A 21,544-nucleotide genomic window follows, 5' to 3' on the forward strand; every position below is an offset into this window, starting at 1 on the left:
CGCGCTTTATGCGCCATGGTACTCGAGGTGGGCAAGCAGACAATGGTCAAAAAGGCAGCCAGGAATAAAATGGCAGAAAAAAGGCCGAAAAATTTTTCGCGCTTTATGCGCCATGGTACTCGAGGTGACCAGGTAGAAATAAAGGAGGTCAGGTAGAAAAAAGGAGGTCAGGAAAAAAATGGCAGAAAAAAGGCCGAAAAATTTTTCGCGCTTTATGCGCCATTTTCCTACTACTACAGATTGGCTGAGTTTCTTTCTAGCTCTATTCTATGCGTTTATCGTTTTTCATAGCACTATTTTCCCTAATAGTTTTGTAATAGTCACCTGGTTTGTTGATGTGTAGTTGCTACTCTATTCTGTTTTTACCTCTTTCTCAATTTTCTCAAATACTGGCCAATATACATTTAACCGTACGTATTTCATTCACTTGCCCATGTAGAAAACTTGGACTATTGTTAGGAGAGAGAATGCCTTTAATTGCTCTCTCCAATTCTCCAGGGAATTATTGCCAGTACCTGACAAGGAAAGATTTCTACCTTTTTTTCGACCTTTCCCGATAATAGTTCCATCTATTATAACAAAAACGTCGGAAGAATGCTCGGAAATGAATAGTTTGATTTTCAACCTGCTCTTCAGCTGGTTACGATTGTACACCTGCACATTCTGACTTGCTGACTCTTAGCGTTTGCTTTATGAGCGAAAAGTTAGATTCTATTAGCAATAAGGCTAGGTCGAATCCTAGCGAGCCGCCCGCAATTTCTGTTTTTCCACCTACGAATAAGTCCATTAAGAACAAGTTTTTTAAGTTTTCTAAGGAACAGTTACAAAGTTTGGGACCTAACATTACAGTCCGTACGTTTTTTCTCTCCCTACCCAGCCACTAGCACTTCGCATTCGCGGCCAAATTCCATTCAACGTCATCTGCACGAACTGCTTCCTGTACCACGAAAACACTCTTGTCCCCTACCCGATCCACTGGTCGAAAGACCGCTTTCCTCCCGTCGACACCATGGATGTGACCTTCGTTTCCGTGCTCACGTTTGTCTTTTTCCATCGCTTCATCGGCAGTCCATCGCGAATCTTCTTCATCCCCCATCTCCAAGAGCGTTGGTCCGGGTAGGCGTCTCTTTCTCTCTCTCGTTCTGACCGCAGTCCAATGGTTTTCGTGCTGTACTGCTATCACTCGCGGAACGTGATTCCCCCGCAGCTCGCCAAGCTGATTCTCCCCAGCCGCACGCGCGTTCTCATCGTCATCAAGAACTCCATCTCCTCCGGATTCCCCATCAACTGGCTTCGCAACCTCGGAATCCTGCTCGTTCAGACATCGCACTACCTCGTTACGGATATGGACATGTGGCCTGCGCGTGCGCGGAATGCGGAGATTTTGATGGATAGCCAATCTGTACGAGGAGCTGACCTCCATTAACTCCACGATCACGCAGAACGAGAAGAACGTCGTGATCGTGCCGTCCATCTTCCTCCGATCGAAGCGGCTCGCGCGGATCTGCCAGACGCTGGAGAACTGCACGTACATGTCGAGCCAGCTGTTCCCGAGCACCAAAGAGGAGCTTCGCAAATGCGTCCGGAGGCGACGCTGCGCCCTCGAGAAGGGCGGAGTGAATCGAAATCATGTACTCGGCTTTCGCTCTCTCTCTCTCTCACACGCAGCTGTATCTCTCGCGCGACTGGCTGGAGACGGACGAGCCGCAGATCAGCCGGATTGAATGTTTTCCCAACCGATTTCAAGAGCCGTACGTCATGTTGAAGCGCGAGTACCAATTCATCTGGTTTAATACCGAATTTCGGAATTATGGTTGCAACAAGGTGCAGATGATCGAACACTTACGATTCACAAGTGGGGAGTGAGGGGGAAGAGACATCGTAGACCATGTGTTTTACGTTTTACATAATTCGTTCTCGAATGACATTTTACATCCAAGGTGAGTTTTTTTGAACGGGGAGTGAGGAGTAGTTCGTCCTATCGTTTGGATTACCTGCATTCCGATCACGACAAAAGAATTAAGAGTTGTCTGAGGTACATGAATGAGCTTGTGATGGTGTATGGAAACAATGAAACTTGCAAAGTATGTTAAAGGGACAGAACTTCGATATCTTGGATTGTTTGTCTGCAGAAACAACACTGCGTTCCCTTGTGTTTCTTTAGTAGCGATTTTCGCCTCCAATCGAGCAAACACTCCGCACAGAGACGATGATGGCAAGGAAGAAGGAGTTGGTCCGCAACGTGTTCGAAACAGATCGGGCACACGTAGTCTCTCTCCGACTGGTTAGGCACGGCCAGCGAAAGCGTTGCGAGTGGCCTCTTTTGTTCGAGCCGATTCTGCACGTTACAATCGACACCAGTCAACACGATATAGCTTCCGTCATTGATGCACCGAATCACATTTTGCAGAAGCGCGAATTTCGCTCGATACGATTTGTAGCTATGAATGATCGTCATCGAGACACATTCCACCATTTCGGGTGAAAGGTAACGACTTGCTCGGGCGAAAACTGCAGAGAGACAATGTGCGTGGCATCCTGTATCTCCTGGAAGCAGTAGGCGCAAAAGAGAGAAGGAAGCATTTCGAACAAACAGCGTCCACACACAATTAGCAACTAGAGACTGATATTCTAAAAGAAAAAGATCTTGAAGATCCAGCAATAACAACTACATTATATAATTAATAATACCAATCAATCCAGGCCGTTCGCAAATCTTGCAAGACCCAATTACGACTGGTTCATCCATAATCGGTCATAGAACGCAAACCGGTTTCCATAGGCCGAAGTTTTGCAACAAAAAATAAGCGATTGTGGTGTAGGAGGAATGGAAGAATGGAGAACGGTAACGGACTCCTCATCATTGTTATATATCACCTGCGGAGGCGTACACAATGTTGATAACACCTCCTGATATCGATAATACGGATGATTTACGGCATATTGCGCGTCGGTAAAGATACACACTTTCCGGTTCTTAGGAACATAGTTTGGATGGTTCTCATCAGATATTTCGACCCAATTTCTTGATGGAACCACTGATGTGAATGCTAGTTTCTTAGGTGATAACTTACCCCCAATTTCTTCTTTCACTGGAATTTGTCGGGCAGAGGACGGAAAATTCCTTCCTGACATTGAGCTGTTACGTGTAGAACGTAACCCATTAGAGTCCCGATTCCGAGATAATCCACTTGAGGGCCTCTCCAGCTCCACCCTCACACGCTTCTCTACCCATCAAAACAACCGAAGAGGCACCTACTCTTATACTTCGTCTTTCTTAGGTAGCGGCAGTTATCACAAACGTGGAACAAAGTGTCCGAATTAGGGTTAATAAAATGGTCGCTCGTTTTGACTTTACGACACATGGAACACTTCACAGACTTTACTCCAGTCGCGGCATCCGCTGGAGTCTCGGCAGCCGTAGCTTCCATAATTGTCTGTTCTTTTCGAACTAGTAATAGCGAATTAGAATAAATGGTAATCTTGCATCTCATGTCATCGGTGAAACTCCCTTTCAAGGGTGGTTTAATTTTGTGTAATCGCTGTGTTTTTGTATTCCTTGCCCACCAATTTCCAAACACGTTATTCTTATTAGTGTATAAAGAGTATACTCTACGACTACCCGAAAAAACGAATAATCGCGGTTATGCACACAGCACAAAGTTAGGATGTGTTACGTCTCTTTTTCGATTTTTGTTGGAAATCGCTGACAAGACATCCATATTTTTGAATTTCGTCAAACACGTAAACCCACCAACTTTTTGACTGAGAGTCGTAGCAGCATACTTTATTTCTTTGTTATGACAGAATCATTTGAAAGTATCGCCAAAAGATATGTAGCATATCCTAGAGAAAGTAACACTACGTGCAGTAGGTTCGTTGCGTGATTTTCATATAGGTTTGTGCTATGAGCACCCAACCGACTCAAGGATTGAGGAGTGCACTCACCGATTTTGTTTAGCATGCATTTGGCATAATTTGAAAGTACTCGTGTAATGCTGTTCTGATCGTGTAGTATGGCTATCCATGCCCGATATGTCGTAAAGAATACCACAGAATTATAAAAGACGATGTATCTTGCGAAATGGTTCTTCTGTGTAGTTGGGTGATTATTTAACTTGGAAATGTATATCAGCCGAGTACCCCGTACGAATTTTCTGTTTTTTTATTAATAACCGGTAGGGCTCTTTTGTGTTAATCGACCGTCTAACCTTTTTATCTCATGTATGGCTACGGAGGCTTTGTGATAGGTAGCGACAGAGAGTTCTTTCTAAGCTTCTTAGCTGGATATACAACAAATCAAGTTTGGTGGGCTTTTCGTTTGTTTTTTACTTCCTAGTTACTATATATATTCACAAGAGAATGCAGCAATCTCGACCCCGCTATGATCCAGCTTTCCGGTACCCCTCATGAAGTGAACTATTCTCTTCCCGACGTTTTGGAACCCTTCCTCACTCCCCTCAACAAGAAATGCGAGATCATCAGCAACAGCAACAACAATAATAACAACAACAACAACAACAACAACAACAACATCATCATCATCATCATCTCCCCTCGGACCAGCCCATCTCCTCCCTCCCAAGCCACGGTGTATTACGACGTGGACTACTACTACGAAGGCCCGGTGCTGCACGGCGTTCCCCACGGCCCTGGCCGCCTGGTGCTTCCTCACGGCGTGTCGGTGGAGGCGGAGTTCGCGCAAGGCGTGTGCCAGGCGCACGGCGTGGTCCGGACCGGCGACGTCGCCATCGAAGCGGAGCTGCGGCCCTGGTCGCACTTCGCAGTGTCGCCCGTCATTCCGTTCGTTTCGGACCCGACTGCGCGCGGAATCGGCGCGATCGTCAAGCGAATCACGCGCGTGCGCGTGGGGGACGAGGCCATTCCGCTCTCGTCAGCTCTCCAAAGCTTCCTCTACGCGTGGAACCTCACGCAGAGCTCGCTTTCGATCGAACTCGACGCGCACTCGCAGATTCCAGAGAGTGTGGTCGCGTTGGACCCGTGTCTTCGCGTGTCGTTTGCTGTGAATACGCTTTTCGTATCGCAGGAACCGCCGACGTTGTACGCGGCGATGGCTCGCATGATGGGGGAGGAAATCGACTGCTGGAACGGCCTGGACGCGCAGAGCGCAGCCGAACCGCAGTCTCTGCCCGCCGTCGATTCGATCTGTGCGCTTTGCAGTGTTCGCTCGCTCCACTTTTACTCCATCTCTCATCCCGTCCAGTTCCGCAACGCGCTGCCTCCCTCTGTGCAGGACTGCAGTTTCTCCAGTTCCCCTTTTGTCTTCGCAGAGCCGTATCTTTTCTTGCGAACTCTCGTCCTGGAGTGTTCGCCTTCCCTTCTTCGATGATCGCTAGACTGCTCGCTTCCCCAGCGGCAGACGATTCAGCGGAGCCACTTCCCTGCGCTGCGGTCGCTTCTGCTTCGCAACTGCCAGACGCTCCAGTCGCTCCTCATCGAAGAGGGAAGCCTCCCGCAGTGCCGATCGCTCTCTCTGATTGGCTGCCGCAGCCTGCAGCATCTGACCATTCAGGACGACGCGATGGTCCAGACGCCGGGCGTGTTCGGGGTTTTGGAGCTGACCAACGCGTCCGGGCTCAAGACGCTCTTTGTGGGGAGTCGCGCGTGCCAATGTGTGGGAGAACTGAATCTGAACGCGCCCGAATTGGAAAGCGTGCACTTCGGAAAGGAGTCGTTCCGCGATGCGTCGATTCTGCGGATCAGCACGGCGTTCATGAAGACGGCGAGCGAGGGATCGATGGTCGTGGAGGATGACGCGTTCCCGACGGCTTCCCTCCTCGTGGAAGGTAGAAACGGGGAAGGAAATCGAGGCTAGTGCCCATGACGTATCTGAAAACCATGGAGATTGGAAGAAACTGCTTCCAGTTGTCTCCCACGTTCTGCTTTCAAAGTCCATTTGGGGGGAGGGCGTGAGGAATAGTGTTCCCGTCGGTCCAATCGGTGATCCTGGGGGACGGATCTTTCACATCCACGACGCTGTTTCCGTTGATTGCGCAGAAGGAGGGCGATTTCAAGGAGGTCAGCAATCCTTCGGTGAATTGTTTCGCCGCAGGTCGCTTCGCCTTCCCGCCCATCATTTCGTAGGCCTGTCTTCGCTCCGGCGGGTCTCGTTCGGCAAGGACTGCTTCCACTGCGGACCGTTGCTCGAATTCCGAAGTGGGCGTGCGATGGGGCGACGAGCTGTAGATCTGGTGGAGCTGGAGCGAATCTCCTTTCCTGAAGGGGCTTTTCCGTCCGTCACCATTCTCATTTTTCAAAGTAGAGCTTGGCGGCCGGGTGCTCTCTAGATCTCCCGAAGCTGCAGTATGTCCGACTGCCTCATTCCGCGTTCGTTAACGTGAAAACGCTAGAGGTCAGCGACGTCAATTCCGAGATCCAGTTCTTCGATGAGCACGACGCGCTCTGGGAAGACGACTGGCCGATGCAATCTCTGGTGGTCAGTGCATTGAAGGGCACCTATCAGAACCACTCCTGCGTTTTGAACACTGCGGGCCATCCCAAGCGCTATATTACGATCGATCTGCAAGAAATTGTGACATTTTACGCGTCTTTGTTCAACAAACAACCAACCATATCCTTCGTCTGCTTTAGCAGATGTTGGTGTAGTCCAGCTGGACGTAACCCTTGGCGCAAATGTTCTCCATCACAGTCACATGCGTGTCGCGCAGAGGCAGCGAGTAACCGCACACGGCCATCAGGGAGGTGGTGATGTCTCTCACGCATTCCTGGCTGTAGGAAGCAGGGCGGGTCTTGGTGGCAGCGTCAGCGAGCTTGTCGTCCTTGAAGTACTCACGAGCAGCGCGCATCACCATGATGTCCTTGCGAGCCTCGGTTCTCACAACGTTCTCCAGCTCAGCCATGGCATCGCTGCGAGTGTTGGGCTCAGCACGAATGGCGTTCCACATAGCAAGGTGCTTGGGCACATCCTCGTACTTGACCATCGACTTGGGCTCCATGACCACCTTCTTCTTGGGGACGTAGTCACCAATGTACTCCTTGACGGGCGTCTCTCCGATGGTGTCGATGTCTCCGAACTGAGACACGTTCTGGTCGGTCTCGGCGGCAGTCTTCTCGTGGACAATCTTGAACATCTCGTTGTTGGTCAGCTCAGCACCGTTGTCAGTGACCTCCTGCATCCAGAAGTTATCGAACCAGGCTCCCAAGCAAGTTCCCATGTGCTTTCCGTTCACAACATCGTTGGGAGGGCAGTTGTTCATCCAAGCAGAGTGCTCGGTATCAGAACCAGTCATGGCGTACACGTTCTTGCCCTTCTCCAGCTTGCGGAACATCGAACCAGAGTGGCAAGCCTCGAAGTAGAACACCAGCTGCTTGTACTGATGGTTCTCGAACATCTTGTCGATGGTCTTCATCAGAACGTCCTCATACAGCTCCGACTTTCCGACCTCGCAGAAACCAATGGCACCGTGATCCATGTAGTACACGAAGATGGTATCCTCGGGACCAGACTCAATCACCTTAGGATTCTCAACTCCGGTCAGCTTCGTAACCTCCTCCTTGTCTCCGCTCAGAGTAGCCATGAACAGCTCAGCGCTCACCATCTTATCGGGGTAATCAATGTGGGGGCGGCAACCAGCAGCGTAATCAATACCAGGTCCCTCGGGATCCTGATCAGTGAAAATCTTTCCAGCGAAAGGATTCCTCTTGTCGTCAAACACATCATTGAAGCCCAGGTACACCATGTGATCCTCAGCAACACCAGCGTCGTGAAGGATGGTGTAACCTCTGCAAATGGTGGAGGTAATGCAGTAGTTGTAGTAACCGTTGTTACCAGAAACGAAAAGAGCCCACTTATCGGCAAGGGCAATACTCAAGAGAGCAAGAATAAGAAGAGAAGATTTCATGCTTACAAAATAAATTATGAGATGAACTATGTTTTCACGATGACGCACTTTCATTTTCCAGAAATCGTTCGTATTTTTGCCCTTTACGAAAGATACTGTTACACCGTGAAATCGTGAGGAAGGTAGTGGCTAGATAAAGAAAATACGATGGTGAACAAGAGACATTTTTCTCCTGCAGGAAGATTGAGAATCAAGCGATTGTTACGTTATTTTGAATCGTACTCAAAGAGAGGGTATAATATCGATATTCGCATGTGCTGTACAAGATATTTCGAAAATCAATGCCATTTCCTTTGTACAGATCGAGGATGGAAAGTCGAATCCCTGTATTTTTTTCGATTCTGGAATCGAGAGTTATTTCCACTTTCATCTCATACTAAACGAACCCTTAGTTTTTGTTTTTATTAAGACTTATTCACTTCTCCCACTTATTATCATTTCCGTTACTTTCCCATAACGATTATTTTTACTCTTATTTCTCTATGATTTCTTTCACTCCCACTATAGTATGATTCCTATGATTCGTTCCCTTCCCCAATTAAATGTCTAAGCTAAGATGTGTCACAAACAACATAGAGACAAGAAAGAAATACAGGTAAAATAATCAGAATATCCATAATCAGAGACGCATTACCGCCTCCTTACTAACTCTTATTTAATGAACAAGCAGACATCGGAATGAACATCGCGAATCCACTTTGTAGGGAGAGCATAAAGCAACTCAAGCTCGAAGTTTCCATTTAAAATCAACAGCCGGATTCGATACTGAGGGTCGAATAAGTTTCCTACCATCATAGTCGATCCGTTCTTCAGCTTGATGCAGAACTCACTTCGTGGCCGAATGCATTTAATCACCCCCAAAACCATCTTCTCCGTCCGGGCGTCCCACACGCGGACCTCCTTCCCCACCCACCATTGGGGCGGCTTCACTCGGAGTTTCCGCAGAAGGAAGCGGAACTGGCTCTTGGTCATGTTGTACTCCTCGGTCGCATGTTCCGAGGCGTAGCATCCCTCACAGACGCGATGGGTGATGGCTCCCCGAGCGAGATTGGAGGCCTTCGGATCCACTTCGAGATAGTCGTTCACATCGAGATGCAGCATCACGTGCGTGTGCCACTTCATGCTGTGTTTCGCGTGCAGGTGGCGCGACAGATTACACGGACGCGGAAACACACGGTCGCAGAGCGGACACACGCAGGCCTTCGCCTCCTCGGGCTGCGCGGGCTCCTGGCTTCGCTGCGCGGGATCCAGACACCACGGACAGACGAACGACGCGATCCCCGCGAGTTTCCGCGAGTCCACGCCGACGCAGCTCGTGTGGAACCAGAGATCGCAGACGTCGCACTGGATGAAGTGGCGCTGCGCGAAGGCGGGCTGCAGGCAGTGGCAGTGCAGCTCGCCGTTGCAGTACTGCTCCACGCGCCCCAGCAAGCTCTCCACGACTTGCTGGCACTCCTCCTCCACGTGGTGCAGCTCCCGCGTCACGCGCTTGTCCACCTTCGCCACCAGCGCGCTCAGCAGCTTCTGGATCTCCCGGATCTGCGTCGAGAAGCTGCAGCGACGCCCCGACAGCACCGTGCTCGTGTAGGCGAGCAATTTCGCCTCACGGGTCGCGGGGTCCGACACGCCGCGCAGACACGGCAGCTCCAACGACCCGTCCGCATCGAGATGGCCTTGGTAGTCGTGCAGATAGCGACGGACGAGCGGGAAGGACGTGTTGCAGGCGAAGCAGGTCAAGGTGGCGGGCGGGTTCGACGATTCCACAGGGTTGCGCTTCTGGCAGTACGGACAGATCGTGTGGCTGAGGCCACGTGTCGAGGACGCTGGAGGAAGCGAGGACGGGGGCGAGGGAGAGGAGTCGCGCTTGTTGAGACGCAGCATGCAAAGCATCTTGACAAGGTCATCATCATGGGAGACCTTGGATGGCGGAGATACGTCGCACGAGGAGCGGGGACGCTTCAGCTCGGAAGGAGACGTGCGACTCGACAAGAACTGGCTTGGCTGGTAGTAATAGCTGGCCGAGTTGGGGGAATCGAAAGAAGGTTTCGAATTACTTTCATGGATTTTCTGAAGGAAATTGGCTGATGTAAACTGTTGAAAATGAGAACCATTCTGTTGTACATTATGAGAGATAAGAGGGTAAGAGAGATTAAAAACAGGAGTAGAAAGATTGGCCTGATTTAGGCCGGAATAAACGGGTCCTAAGCCTCGATGGTAAAAAGGACCAACGGAGTGTACCTGTCGCTGTAGAATTATTGACATGAATCGCAGGGTAATTCGCTTCAGATATATACCCCGTTGTTCCTTCCTGTAAAGGATATTGGACCGCTTGAAAAGGAAAGGGCACCACGTACTCGCCACCATAGTATGGATTAGATTGACATCCGTATGGCAAAGCAAAAAAGGGAGTTTGGTAAGAATACACTCCAGAGGGTACGAATAATTGCCTAACTGTTGCGGACACGTCTAAATTGAGAGCTTCTGCATTTCACGGGCTCGCAAGAATACTACCTGGTTGCGAAGAGTTCATGTGTTTAGTTTACTTCTACTAAATACATGGCCACAAATAAGTCTTACACAGTAGCAATTTCGCTTTTGTCTAACTAGAGGGAAGATATATGAATTTGCAATGAATTTTCTTCGTTACTCGCGGTTATTCTGAATAGTGTTTCTGCTAAAAACACTCTTGCGATCCCGATTCCCTCCCCAGCCATTGCCGTGGACCTTGCAAGGTTGGAGACAGTGTGTAATCGAACAAACAGCAGAATCACCTTTTATAACCCAGCAAGCTTCTAAAAAGAGTTCCCAATATTTCGTCAATCGACGGAGCCTCCCATTCCTCCTCCTCCGGCTCCTCCGGCTCCTCCGGCTCCTCTGGTTCCTTTAGCTCCTTCATCTCCTTCTTCATCTCCTTCTTCATCTTTTTCTCTTCCATCTCCAATTCCGCCACCTCACTTCTAAACTCTGCTCTCTTCTGTTTCGCCAATTCCACCGCCGTTGCAGACGTCTGCTTCGCCGCCTCCACGACCTCCGCACCCTTTTGAATGGTGGCCTCCAGAATCTCGCTACTCTTCTGCTTTGCCTTTTCCATCACCTCCATCTTCTCGACGACCTCCGAGCTCTTCTGCTTCGTGGCCTCCAGAATCTCTTCGCTCTTCTGCTTTGCCTTCTCAACCGCCACAGCCATCTCGCTGCTCTTCTGCTTCGAGACTTCCTGGCTCTTCTTGCTGATCTCCTCTCTCCATTTCTGGATCTTGGGGGAATTGCTCTGCGTCACTACGCGTAAGACTTCCGGAAAAGAAAAACGAACAAAGCGAATACAGACCGACACCTCCAAAGCAGCACGCCAGAACGATGCAGGACTTGATCAGAAGCGCCGTCGTCGCCGTTTTCTCCAAGCGCTCCAACCCAGCACCGTCAATACAGTTAATTCCGATAGTCGTTGCTCGGGGGGTGTATGTCGACGTGGTAATAAACATTCCACGAGACTTCGGAATGCGGTGTAGGCGTAGCACCTCCTATTCGTCATTCCTTGCTACAAAACCCACCTTGAACTTGGCTACCATCTCCAATTTTACTGGGTGTGAATAGTTCTTGCACTCTACATAGTGGCGGATCGGCCATCCATAGACAATATCGAACTCCGACCAATTTCCGTTCCGGTCCTTCATGCGCTGGTTCTTTTTGATGTTCAGGTGTCCACGCTTCTTCAACATGCGGGCTACACGGTCCTCCAGCTCTTTACCAGCGTCTACCGTAGTTTGGGCTACTTCCTCGACAATCTTCTCTTCTTTAGCGGCGGTAGCGAAAAAACGTTTCGGGACAACACAAAATCGGGAACACCGGAACATGATGAAAAACAATGCTTTTCCAACAAACAATCATTAGATAGGCGCTCTCTGCGGTTCGATCAGTACTGCGTTGATCGCCACGTTCGTCGGCTGTTTTAGCACGTTTAGTCAAGGCACTTGGTAATGGTTCCTTAGGATATGAAAACAACGGTGTCCGCGATGTTCTTCACCTTCAGCGAGTAGAAATTCGGAGCCTCATCTTCTTCCTCCATGCTGCTCGAACTGTCATCTTGGTTCTTACTCGATCGGCTGCACGTACCTGAAACATCTTCCGTCACGTCGCGTCCATAATAGCCCTTGATCGCCTCCTTGTCCGTTGAGTCCATGCCAATGTCCGTCGATACATCCTATCCATCAGGAATCCAAAGCAGAACGATTACTCCGGGTTGGAGGTTTGTGACGCGGATGTTGTAGCCGCTGACCTCGCGACGGAGACCGATGGACAAGCCCTCCACAAAATACTTGGTTGCGCAATAAACGGTGAGATAGTTGAATTGCTACACTCGAGATAGGCTTGGAGAAAGTACGCGAAGACCACCGTCTGAAGAAAGGTTGATGATATGACCGGAGTTGTTCTTCTTCATCACCGGCAGACAGCAGCCGATTCCGTGGAGCACTCCTTTGCAGTTAACATCGACAGTGCGGTCCCATTCATCCATGTTCCCATTTTCCAAAAGATTGATAGGCATGTATCCCGCATTATTGACCTACGAAATCACAGAAATCTCATCAATCGTACCCAGATATCGATGGTACCAAAACGCTCCAAAACTAAGTCTCTGAAGTGCGTCATCTGTTTGTTTATGCCCACCCTAGCTCCTTACTTCCTCTTTCTTGCTCACATCAACGGGGCAAGCGATTACGTCAGCACCTAACTTTTCCAATTCCTTCTTGCAGCGCTCAATATCAGCTTCTTTCCTGCTACAGATCCCCAATTTGCATCCCTCCTTCGCAAGGGCGAGAGCAATTCCTCGACCAATACCCCGAGATGCTCCCGTAATGCACGCTACTTTTCCGACCAATGACTCCATGTTCACTCGAAAATTACAAGTAGAACAAACTAACAAAAGTGTGACATGTTTGAACCAAGCTTACGCGGAAGCCTCCTTCTTCTCAGAGTTCTTCTTCTCGAAATACTCCTTCGACTTCGCGAGTCTCTTGGCCTCCAGACGCTGAATGAGATGTCCGTATCTCCATCCGAACTGGCTGGCGAGGTGTCCAGCAGTGATGTAGGCACGATCGGGTCTATTTCCTCACTCCAATGTCTCGCCACCTACCTCAGGTGAGACACACGGTAAGCAGCGGGCACAACCACGCGCTTCTTCTTGTCGTAGGGAGCAGGCACTCCGTCGAAGCACTTCAGGTTGCTCATCGCGTTGCCTCCACGAGGGGTCTTGTGGGGAATCATTCCGCGCACAGCACGCTTGAAGATCTCAGAAGGAGCGCTCTGATGGTAGCCACCACGAGCAGGGTTGGTGTTCATCTTCTTACGAAGATAGGCCTCACGGCGCACACGGTTACGCATCACTATTCAGTAAGCACTCTCCAGCACGCCCCACTTCCTCCGGTGATGTTAATGTCCTCGCAGCGGACGCACACAACCTTCTGACCAGAGAGAAGCTCCTTGGCCACGACAGAAGCAAGACGGCCCATGATGTGTCCCTTGCAATCAATAACCACTTCCTTTTCGAACATTTCTACACGCGCAGTTAGATTTGTCCCACATTCGAAAAATACAAAGCTCTCCTCCTCATTCTCCTGCAAAAACGCACAGGCATCAATTCTTACCTATTCAATGTCACACAATACTTGGCACTGGAGATTTCCATTCAATCAGAGAATCCAAAAATCGGGACGAATTGGTTTCTGCTCACGGCGGAACCTGGAATCCTACCAATGGCTTGATTCTGTATTGATTCAGATTCCGGTGTGCTCGTCTATTCTCTATTTAGAAACTCGATATATAGAGTAGTATCCCTGTGTGGAATAGCTTAGTCTTGTAGAAATGCTGCCCAGTTTCAGAATTATGGGAAAGACTGCTCCGGCTCTGACAAGAGCATTCCGAGCTACTGCCTGCCGTTCCGCTGTAGTTGGTAATACTGCAGATGCTAAGGTCACGAAGGATCTGGGCACTGCTTATCCTATTGGTTTGCACTGTGGGTAGCCAAGTTAGCTTGTAGTGGACCACGAGTACGACTGCGTGGTTGTCGGTGCTGGAGGTGCGGGTCTGCGTGCCGCTATGGGTCTTTCTGAATACGTATTGGCTTTTCTGTGATTTTGCTGACGCGCAGGGATTCAAGACTGCCGTGATTACCAAACTGTTCCCCACGCGTTCTCACACCGTCGCTGCCCAGGGAGGCGTGAACGCTGCTCTCGGCAACATGGTAGGAGGTTCGTGCGTTGGTTCTGAAGGTGCAGCACGAGGACGACTGGCGTTGGCACTTCTACGACACGGTGAAGGGTTCGGACTGGCTGGGTGACCAGGACGCGATTCACTACATGTGCCGCGAGGCTCCGCGCGCTGTGCGCGAGCTGGAGGCGTACGGTCTTCCGTTCAGCCGTTGCGAGAACGGCAAGATCTACCAGCGCGCGTTCGGTGGTCAGACGAAGAACTACGGCGAGGGCGGCCAGGCGTACCGCACGGCTGCGGCTGCGGACCGAACGGGCCACGCGATGCTGCACACGCTGTACGGGCGGTCGCTGGCGTACAACACGTCGTACTTCATCGAGTACCATGCGCTGGATCTGATCATGAACGGCGACGAGTGCGTGGGCGTGATGGCGCTGTGTCTGGAGGACGGGTCGATCCATCGCTTCCACTGCAAGCAGACCATCATCACCACCGGCGGCTACGGTCGCTGCTACTTCTCTGCGACGTCTGCGCACACGTGCACGGGAGACGGCACGGCGATGGCGCTGCGCGCGGGCATTCCGCTGGAGGACCCCGAGTTCGTGCAGTTCCACCCGACGGGCATCTACGGCGTGGGCTGCCTGATGACGGAGGGCTGCCGCGGCGAGGGCGGCGTGCTGCGCAACAGCGAGGGCGAGCGCTTCATGGAGCGGTACGCGCCGACGGCGAAGGACCTGGCGTGCCGCGACGTGGTGTCGCGCGCGATGACGATGGAGATCCGCGAGGGCCGCGGCGTGGGCAAGCTGAAGGACCACATCTACCTGCACCTGGACCACCTGCCCGCCGACCTGCTGGCGGAGCGCCTGCCGGGCATTTCCGAGACGGCCATGATCTTCGCGGGCGTGGACGTGACGAAGGAGCCGGTGCCGGTGCTGCCCACGGTGCACTACAACATGGGCGGACTGCCCACGAACTACCACGGCCAGGTGCTGAAGCCCACGGAGCAGGACACGGAGAAGGTGGTGCCCGGACTCTGGTGCGCCGGCGAGGCGGCCTGCACGTCGGTGCACGGCGCCAACCGCCTGGGCGCGAACTCCCTGCTGGACATCGTGGTGTTCGGCCGCGCCTGCGCGAACTACATCAACGAGATCAGCAAGCCCGGCGAGGCGAAGACCCCGCTGCCCGCGGACGCCGGCAAGGCCTGTCTGGAGAACCTGGACCGCCTGCGCTACGCGAAGGGCGCCATCCCCACCGCGCAGCTGCGACTGCGCATGCAGCGCACCATGCAGGACTACGCGGCGGTGTTCCGCACGGAGGAGACGCTGCAGGAGGGATGCAAGCGCATGAACGAGGTGGTGAAGGAGATCCGCGACGTGGGCATCACCGATCGCTCCATGATCTGGAACACCGATCTCATCGAGACGCTCGAGCTCCAGAATCTCCTCGAGCAGGCACACTGCACCATGATCGCTGCCGAGGCGCGCAAGGAGTCGCGTGGAGCCCACGCGCGCGAGGACTACAAGGAGCGCGATGACGTGAACTGGTTGAAGCACACCGTGGCCTACCACGACGACGCTCTGTTTGGAACGGGAACCACCAAGCTGATGTACCGTCCCGTGCATATGAACACGCTGGACGAGAACGAAGTGAAGCCCATTCCGCCCAAGGCGCGTGTGTATTAATCGTTTGCTTTGCCATGTTTGTTGGAGAAACAGGGAGAGAATAGGGTGTGCAGAGGAAGAAGAGTTGATTACAATTCCTTTTTATTAAAAATAAATACTGATGAAAAAAGAAATGAGGAGATGGGATGCTCGTTGCATGCTTCTCCTCGTTTGCTGGACTGTGGCATTCTCTGAAATGAGTAAGTCTGCGTGCAACTGGCTAATGAACAGATCTCTCCGAAGAGAGTGCCAAGCAATACAGCCAGATTAAGCATGTTGCAGAGTGGGGAAAAGAAGAGTGGACGTCGTATGTTGAAAGAAGTGAGAACCCCACTTGTTGGGAAGTGTGTTTCATGTCTCTCGCTTTTTTCATAGGAGGTCCTAAACAATGTGGAAACGTTGTGCTCCGAAATGAATAAGGAACAAAAGATGCGCTTTGTCTGGGATGTGATGAATTGCTATTTGCAAGATACGAAGAGCAAGAAGTATATTTGCAAAACGGCAATCAGAACCTGTACGTCCGCTCTCCCAGACCCGATTCTTCAGATCTACATACAGTTTTTAAATCACGCGGATGTGATTTGCTTTATTCACGAGTCGAAAGTGTTTTCCTGAATCGATTTTTATCATCCTCTAGCTCTGGCAACAAAAGATGGAGCGCTCAACAAGCAAGCTCGTAGAGAATACGGAGGCCATGGGATCCAAGATGTAACCTTTTGTTATTTTCTCTCCCTCATCCAGTGATTCTTCCCTCTCGAATCAGCAGACGCTTCTTTCGGGTCAGAACTCCCTAGCCCAGCAGCAGGAAGCGTCTCAGAAACTCGGCACGGAGCTGCTGAGCAAGGTTTCGGCCACCAAATCGGATCTCGAATCGTTCTTCGTTTGCCGCGCTTTTGATTCGTTTGACCTGCAGACCGAAGTGCTCCAGTCCTTCTCGCGCATGCGCAACGACACGCTTTCCGCCTTTGGGAACATCGACCGTGTCTTCGAATTTCTGCAATTCCAATTTTCGGGCCTTGATTCGTTCCAATCGATTCTTTCCTCGCTGCTCAACACCGCGTCGTTTTGGATGCAGACCTTTCTGTGGGCTCTGCTGATTTACCTCCTCACGGCCATTCTGGGAGTGCGGATCACCGCGGGGAATAATGCTTAGTTGTCGTCGATTCGATTTACACTGTACCTGTCGTTAATTTTGGGCACACTGCTTCGGTCGTGTGTTCGAAAGTGGCTGAAGAATTATCTGAGCGCGAATAGCTTGTCGTTCGTGGAGAACATGGTAATGAGCGCGTGTGTGTTGGTGTGCGGGTTTTTCTCGCTGCGAAGACCTGCAAGGCGGAAATATTCGAGAAGAGAGATCGATGACTACGATTATTATGAAGAAGAAGCCAATTGTCGATATCCATGTTCTACTTCTTCTACTTATTATTACGATTCTCCGGGTGTAATGAAACCTGCACAGAATGAAGATTATGGGGTGAGGTCGCGATTGCATAATAGTTCTAGATGTTAGTTTTTATAGAGTCTGTTATTCATTGTTTGTTATCTACAAAGGTTTGACTCCTCATAATGGCACATAGTTTCTCACTTTTGGTTGCGCTATCGCTATTGTTGGGCATTTTTTATTTCTCGCAGCTGTTTGTCTTTTTCCCGCAGATCGACTCGCAGGTCAAGTTTGCCACGGATAAGAAGATTTACGTTACTGTGGATAAAAATATTGAGACGATCAAGGGAGTTCCTGAACAGATTCTCAGTTTTAACACCCTAGGCAATTGTCGGTTTCCTTTTTATGTGAATGTAATATGTAGTCAACAGGTTTCAGATCCCTCATACAATTTTCCGAATGCGTACTGTTTTTTCACCTTTTGTTAGTAGTCAAACGAATGCTGTCTATGGACGATGGGTTGAATTCGTACGAGCGTAGTTTGGTCACGAAGGAGGGTGTAAGAGATGAATTCTTCAAGGAGTGGGTCGCAGAACAGCGCCGGCTTCAGCTTCAGCCTCCAGAAGAAACGAAATATGTCATCATCTACCCGATGAACTCTGGCCTGGGAAACAACCTCGGCATTCTCGCCGAAGGCATTTTGATCTCGATGCTGACTCACCGTCAGCTGTTAAGTGTTCCTTCCGCATTCTCTTCACCTCTAGTCTACCGCTGGCCGTCCTTCCATCTGTACTTCAGTCTCCCCTACGAGAACTTCACACTTCCCATTTCAGGTTTCTCCGTTTCCCTGTTTGAACGGCAGACAAACCCCTGCAAGACACGCTGAACACGGGCGTGCACTGCCGCGTGAAGCCCGCGGACTTCCTGAAGACGACGAAGACGCGCATCGTTCTGCGCTCTCTGTGCAAATTCATCGACTTTGTGGTGAAGGATCCGGAGTTCTTCGAGTGGTTCAACGACCGCGGGTTCGTGCTGAACCCGAAGCTGCGCAGCGGAAGCGATATCCGCAAGATGCTGCTGAACTTCGTGTATACGAAGGTGGTGCAGGTGCACGAGGACATCACGAAGGCGGTGCAGGACAAGAAGAGAGAGCTGGAGTGGGACAAATATTACTGGATCGGCGTCCAGATTCGAACGGGGAAGATGGTCGGCGATGAAGGAAGAAATGTGTTCATGTTTAAGGATGATTTGAAAATGTTCACCATGCATGCGCTGAATCAGACGGAGAAGGCCAAACTGGCCCAGGAAAAGCCGGTGAAGTGGCTCGTTACCACCGACTCGGAGGATGTCCGAAAATTGATTCAGCAGGAGTATCCGCAGTATTATGTAAACACGAACTGCCTGTTGGCGCATTCGTTTAGAGATGTGCAGAGGCAAGAGAGAACGGACGGCATGATGTGCTCGTTGCTGGAGAATTATCTGCTGTCGGAGGTGAGCGAAGCGGTCGTGACTGCGCAATCCACATACGGACTTTTGGCTGCCTATCGAAATCTCTACATAAAGAAGATTATGGTCTATCGAGGCGATTGGAAGAAGTATCAAAAGAAGTAATTTTGAGTGTTTGCTTGTTCTATCTTGAAACGGTAATATGATGTTTGTGAAAATAACGATTTCCGCGGAAGACAAAGTGTTTGAAGGGCAGAAAAATCAAATCTAATTTGTTTTTGTTTTTTGAAATTGAAATGGATATTGATTTGTCTTCGCGTATGGCCTTTTTTATGGTGCGTGTTACTGACTAGTTATTGGCATCGGAGATGAGAATAAGGTATTCGACGGATTTGAAATGGGAGAATACGATGTTCCCTTAGTGGACGGGATCCGTAACGGAAAGGGTACGCAGACCCTCAAAAAGAACGGTGAGGAGTATACCTTGGAATGTACATGGGAAAATGGCAAAAAGAATGGAGAGGGAATTTTGCTGGACCCGAACACCATCATGGCAATGAAACTGAACTTCAAGGATGATTTGGTCAACGGAGAGGGATCTCTCTTTGAAAACGGCCAGCTCACTTTCCGAGGGAACTGGACGAACGGTGAACGCTGCGGAAAGGGCGAAGAATTCTCCGGAGGCAAGCTGGTGTTCTCGGGCAACTACGAGCATGACAAGCGTAACGGATATGGAATCCTTTACGACGATGAGCATGAGCCGATCTTTGAAGGAATCTGGGTTGATGGCGAGAAGGGCTTAGTTTCCATCGAAGAAGACGAGAAGGGCGATAGAAAGATGATTGAACGGGACATTGAAGGACACATCCGCTACATCGGCGGTTTTCTTAAGGATACGGTTGTCCGCGACGGTCAAGGAGTCACCTATGACGAGTCGGAAAACCCGCTCAAGATCTGCAAATATCGCGAAGGCACGGAGGAGCGCGTGCTGAAAGAGTTCAAGGGAAAGACGATCGTGATCTACGACGCCCAGGGCAAGAAATGCTACGAAGGCGAGTACAAGCAAGACAGTCGACACACGTATCCGCCGCATGGCCAGGGCCGCCAATTCGTAAACGGCTCTCTGGTGTATATGGGAGCCTTCGTGAACGGCCATCGGCAGGGCCAGGGGAAGAGCTTCTATCCGAACCACACCGCGCAGTACATCGGGGACTGGATGAACGATATGGCGAACGGGCAGGGGCAGTACATGAACGAGGAGGGCGAGCTGGTGGCGGAGGGCGAGTTCGTCGATAACGTCTACACCGGCGAGGAGATCCGCGTGTACATCGACACCGGCCGCATCGAAAAGATCGGTTCCGGAAGCGGCTGTGCGTGTTTCGGGCAGAAGCGCCGCGCCGCGACGCGGCAATTGCCCTCATCGCAGGACGGCGACGGTGACGGCGAGGAAACCGACCAGGTGCGAAGTCTGAAGGAGCTGCGCGCGCTGCCCGCGTCGACGATGGCGATCCGAATCGCAGGGTTCGAGGAGGACGCGATCGACTTCGTCCGCTTCAACCGGCTGCGCCATCTCACCATCGCAGAAGGCGCTCTGCGGGCCGTGAAGCAGCTGGCGCTGCGCGAGCTGCGCTCTCTGCGGTCGCTGGAAATCGAGCGGAACGCGTGCTGCAGCGCGGAGAACGCGGCGGCGATCGACAAGAAGGAGTTCGCCGTCGAAGGCGCGCGGAAGGCGCTCGAGATCGAGGCCTGCGAGCGGCTGGAGAGCGTCGTGCTGCACGCCGGCGCCTGCTGCGACTTCGCGAAGCTGACGCTGGCGGAGCTGCCGCAGCTGCGAAGCGTGAGGATCGGAGAGAGCAGCGCGGAGACGGAGAGACCGAGCAACTGCTTCTATTGGTGCAAGGAAGTGCGGTTCCAAGGTGTGTGGCGAGAGATGGCGGTGAAGGGTAGACCTGGAGGCGCTGACCACGCTGGTGATCGGAAATAGCTGCTTCGAGAAGGTGCAGAGCGTGTATATTAAAAGTAGAAACGGGGAATTGGTGGAATGCAGATTTGCCGAAGCTGAGCGAGATCGAGCTGGGATTCCGCGCCTGCGCGGGACTGCAGGACATCTTCGAGAGGGGATCCAACCTGCTGGAGATGAGGGGTGGGGAAGGAGAAGGGAAGTGACGCGTAGAACTGCCAGCTCTGCAGAAGATCGTGATGCATCCGAACGCGTTGCTGAATGTGGGAGAAATTAAAGTGGTGGGGATTCCGCAGCTGAATGGCGCGGGAATTGCCATCGCAGAGGGCTGCCGAGGCGGTTTGAAGACATTAAAGCGAGGAGAGAATGTCGATGACTCGGTAGTCGACGTGTTGAAAGGCGAGACGGGTGCGAAGGTTTCGAAGTTAAAAAAGAAAGGATCTTCTATGTGTTCTGTTTTTTCAAAACTGGCTCTATTGAAACTCCCAAGATTTACATAGAATCATTTTCATTTTCTCATTGTATTACGACGTCTTCTGATAAAATGAGTGTTCAAAAACAAACAGAAGATGTAAATATGGATGTAAGAATCCGGTTATCGCTTTTTTCGTAGTTTTACTTATATGACGATGCTAAACTCAATGAATTTATTACTAAGAGAGAAACAGGTAGGGACTCCTATTCCCTTCTCTTATTATAGACATTAAGAATAAGTTGAAGACGTATGGCATTATTTTTGAAAGAGAAAGTGGCAAAGACGGGAAGACGTCTCGTGGAAATGTAGAGAGTGTGATAAGTTTGACATTTTAGAAAGACCGAAGTGGCGAGGTTAGTCCGAGTCTGTCGGTCGAGTCCCACTCATGGGTCGTCCCTATCGGCAATCTCCGAAATATAATCTCTCAAATGAACACTGTGCGCAATTCAATCAACAGAGTTGATACGAGTACTGAACTTGTATTCTTTTCGTTCCGTCTTCCATCGATTCTAGGATACTTTCTGCAAAAAAGCATAT

General features: G+C 50.9%; 12 protein-coding genes; 5 read left to right on the forward strand and 7 right to left on the reverse strand.

Moving 5' to 3' along the window:
• Positions 1-2,089: 2,089 nt before the first annotated feature.
• GSBLH_T00006199001 (uncharacterized protein) lies at positions 2,090-2,583 on the reverse strand (the record flags this gene model as incomplete). Its single annotated transcript, XM_013039450.1, has 2 exons — positions 2,090-2,441; positions 2,474-2,583. 2 exons carry the CDS (start codon positions 2,581-2,583, stop codon positions 2,090-2,092), a joined length of 462 nt encoding a protein of 153 aa, XP_012894904.1.
• A 16-nt stretch (positions 2,584-2,599) lies between these two features.
• GSBLH_T00001109001 (uncharacterized protein) lies at positions 2,600-3,459 on the reverse strand. XM_013039451.1 has 3 exons: positions 3,260-3,459; positions 2,908-3,227; positions 2,600-2,877 (listed from the first exon to the last, which is right to left on the reverse strand). Exons 1-3 carry the CDS (start codon positions 3,363-3,365, stop codon positions 2,731-2,733), a joined length of 573 nt encoding a protein of 190 aa, XP_012894905.1. The 5' UTR covers positions 3,366-3,459; the 3' UTR covers positions 2,600-2,730.
• A 341-nt stretch (positions 3,460-3,800) lies between these two features.
• On the forward strand, positions 3,801-4,388 carry GSBLH_T00006200001 (uncharacterized protein; the record flags this gene model as incomplete). Its single annotated transcript, XM_013039452.1, has 6 exons — positions 3,801-3,870; positions 3,899-3,984; positions 4,016-4,072; positions 4,102-4,178; positions 4,255-4,308; positions 4,340-4,388. 6 exons carry the CDS (start codon positions 3,801-3,803, stop codon positions 4,386-4,388), a joined length of 393 nt encoding a protein of 130 aa, XP_012894906.1.
• A 1,154-nt stretch (positions 4,389-5,542) lies between these two features.
• On the forward strand, positions 5,543-6,564 carry GSBLH_T00001110001 (uncharacterized protein; the record flags this gene model as incomplete). XM_013039453.1 has 5 exons in its annotated part: positions 5,543-5,807; positions 5,837-5,911; positions 5,942-6,073; positions 6,106-6,177; positions 6,208-6,564. The coding sequence occupies 5 exons, from the start codon at positions 5,543-5,545 to the stop codon at positions 6,306-6,308; spliced, it is 645 nt and encodes a 214-aa protein (XP_012894907.1). The 3' UTR covers positions 6,309-6,564.
• A 44-nt stretch (positions 6,565-6,608) lies between these two features.
• Positions 6,609-7,883, reverse strand: GSBLH_T00001111001 (uncharacterized protein; the record flags this gene model as incomplete). The annotated part of the gene is made up of 1 exon (XM_013039454.1): positions 6,609-7,883. The coding sequence occupies one exon, from the start codon at positions 7,881-7,883 to the stop codon at positions 6,609-6,611; it is 1,275 nt and encodes a 424-aa protein (XP_012894908.1).
• A 651-nt stretch (positions 7,884-8,534) lies between these two features.
• On the reverse strand, positions 8,535-10,247 carry GSBLH_T00001112001 (uncharacterized protein; the record flags this gene model as incomplete). The annotated part of the gene is made up of 1 exon (XM_013039455.1): positions 8,535-10,247. The coding sequence occupies one exon, from the start codon at positions 10,245-10,247 to the stop codon at positions 8,535-8,537; it is 1,713 nt and encodes a 570-aa protein (XP_012894909.1).
• A 593-nt stretch (positions 10,248-10,840) lies between these two features.
• On the reverse strand, positions 10,841-11,734 carry GSBLH_T00006201001 (uncharacterized protein; the record flags this gene model as incomplete). Its single annotated transcript, XM_013039456.1, has 4 exons — positions 10,841-10,890; positions 10,920-11,159; positions 11,215-11,401; positions 11,432-11,734. The coding sequence occupies 4 exons, from the start codon at positions 11,732-11,734 to the stop codon at positions 10,841-10,843; spliced, it is 780 nt and encodes a 259-aa protein (XP_012894910.1).
• Positions 11,735-11,769: 35 nt separating this feature from the next.
• Positions 11,770-12,765, reverse strand: GSBLH_T00001113001 (Short-chain dehydrogenase/reductase; the record flags this gene model as incomplete). XM_013039457.1 has 6 exons in its annotated part: positions 11,770-11,963; positions 11,994-12,081; positions 12,115-12,231; positions 12,262-12,441; positions 12,474-12,527; positions 12,559-12,765. 6 exons carry the CDS (start codon positions 12,763-12,765, stop codon positions 11,866-11,868), a joined length of 744 nt encoding a protein of 247 aa, XP_012894911.1. The 3' UTR covers positions 11,770-11,865.
• A 35-nt stretch (positions 12,766-12,800) lies between these two features.
• Positions 12,801-13,532, reverse strand: GSBLH_T00001114001 (uncharacterized protein). XM_013039458.1 has 3 exons: positions 13,294-13,532; positions 13,012-13,261; positions 12,801-12,979 (listed from the first exon to the last, which is right to left on the reverse strand). The coding sequence occupies exons 1-3, from the start codon at positions 13,427-13,429 to the stop codon at positions 12,826-12,828; spliced, it is 540 nt and encodes a 179-aa protein (XP_012894912.1). The 5' UTR covers positions 13,430-13,532; the 3' UTR covers positions 12,801-12,825.
• Positions 13,533-13,702: 170 nt separating this feature from the next.
• Positions 13,703-15,777, forward strand: GSBLH_T00001115001 (Succinate dehydrogenase flavoprotein subunit (SDHA)). XM_013039459.1 has 4 exons: positions 13,703-13,881; positions 13,915-13,991; positions 14,026-14,118; positions 14,153-15,777. The coding sequence occupies exons 1-4, from the start codon at positions 13,761-13,763 to the stop codon at positions 15,764-15,766; spliced, it is 1,905 nt and encodes a 634-aa protein (XP_012894913.1). The 5' UTR covers positions 13,703-13,760; the 3' UTR covers positions 15,767-15,777.
• An 89-nt stretch (positions 15,778-15,866) lies between these two features.
• Positions 15,867-18,737, forward strand: GSBLH_T00006202001 (uncharacterized protein; the record flags this gene model as incomplete). Its single annotated transcript, XM_013039460.1, has 12 exons — positions 15,867-15,945; positions 15,977-16,089; positions 16,121-16,348; positions 16,383-16,453; positions 16,487-16,868; positions 16,899-17,219; positions 17,265-17,296; positions 17,323-17,546; positions 17,618-17,685; positions 17,743-17,860; positions 17,891-17,959; positions 17,989-18,737. 12 exons carry the CDS (start codon positions 15,867-15,869, stop codon positions 18,735-18,737), a joined length of 2,454 nt encoding a protein of 817 aa, XP_012894914.1.
• Positions 18,738-18,969: 232 nt separating this feature from the next.
• On the forward strand, positions 18,970-21,032 carry GSBLH_T00001116001 (uncharacterized protein; the record flags this gene model as incomplete). Its single annotated transcript, XM_013039461.1, has 4 exons — positions 18,970-20,488; positions 20,520-20,591; positions 20,620-20,715; positions 20,746-21,032. 4 exons carry the CDS (start codon positions 18,970-18,972, stop codon positions 21,030-21,032), a joined length of 1,974 nt encoding a protein of 657 aa, XP_012894915.1.
• Between the last annotated feature and the right edge of the window lie 512 nt (positions 21,033-21,544).

This window comes from Blastocystis hominis (genome assembly GCF_000151665.1).
Source record: "Blastocystis hominis, Singapore isolate B (sub-type 7) whole genome shotgun sequence assembly, scaffold_1".
NCBI classification, from domain to species: Eukaryota; class Bigyra; order Opalinata; family Blastocystidae; genus Blastocystis; species Blastocystis hominis.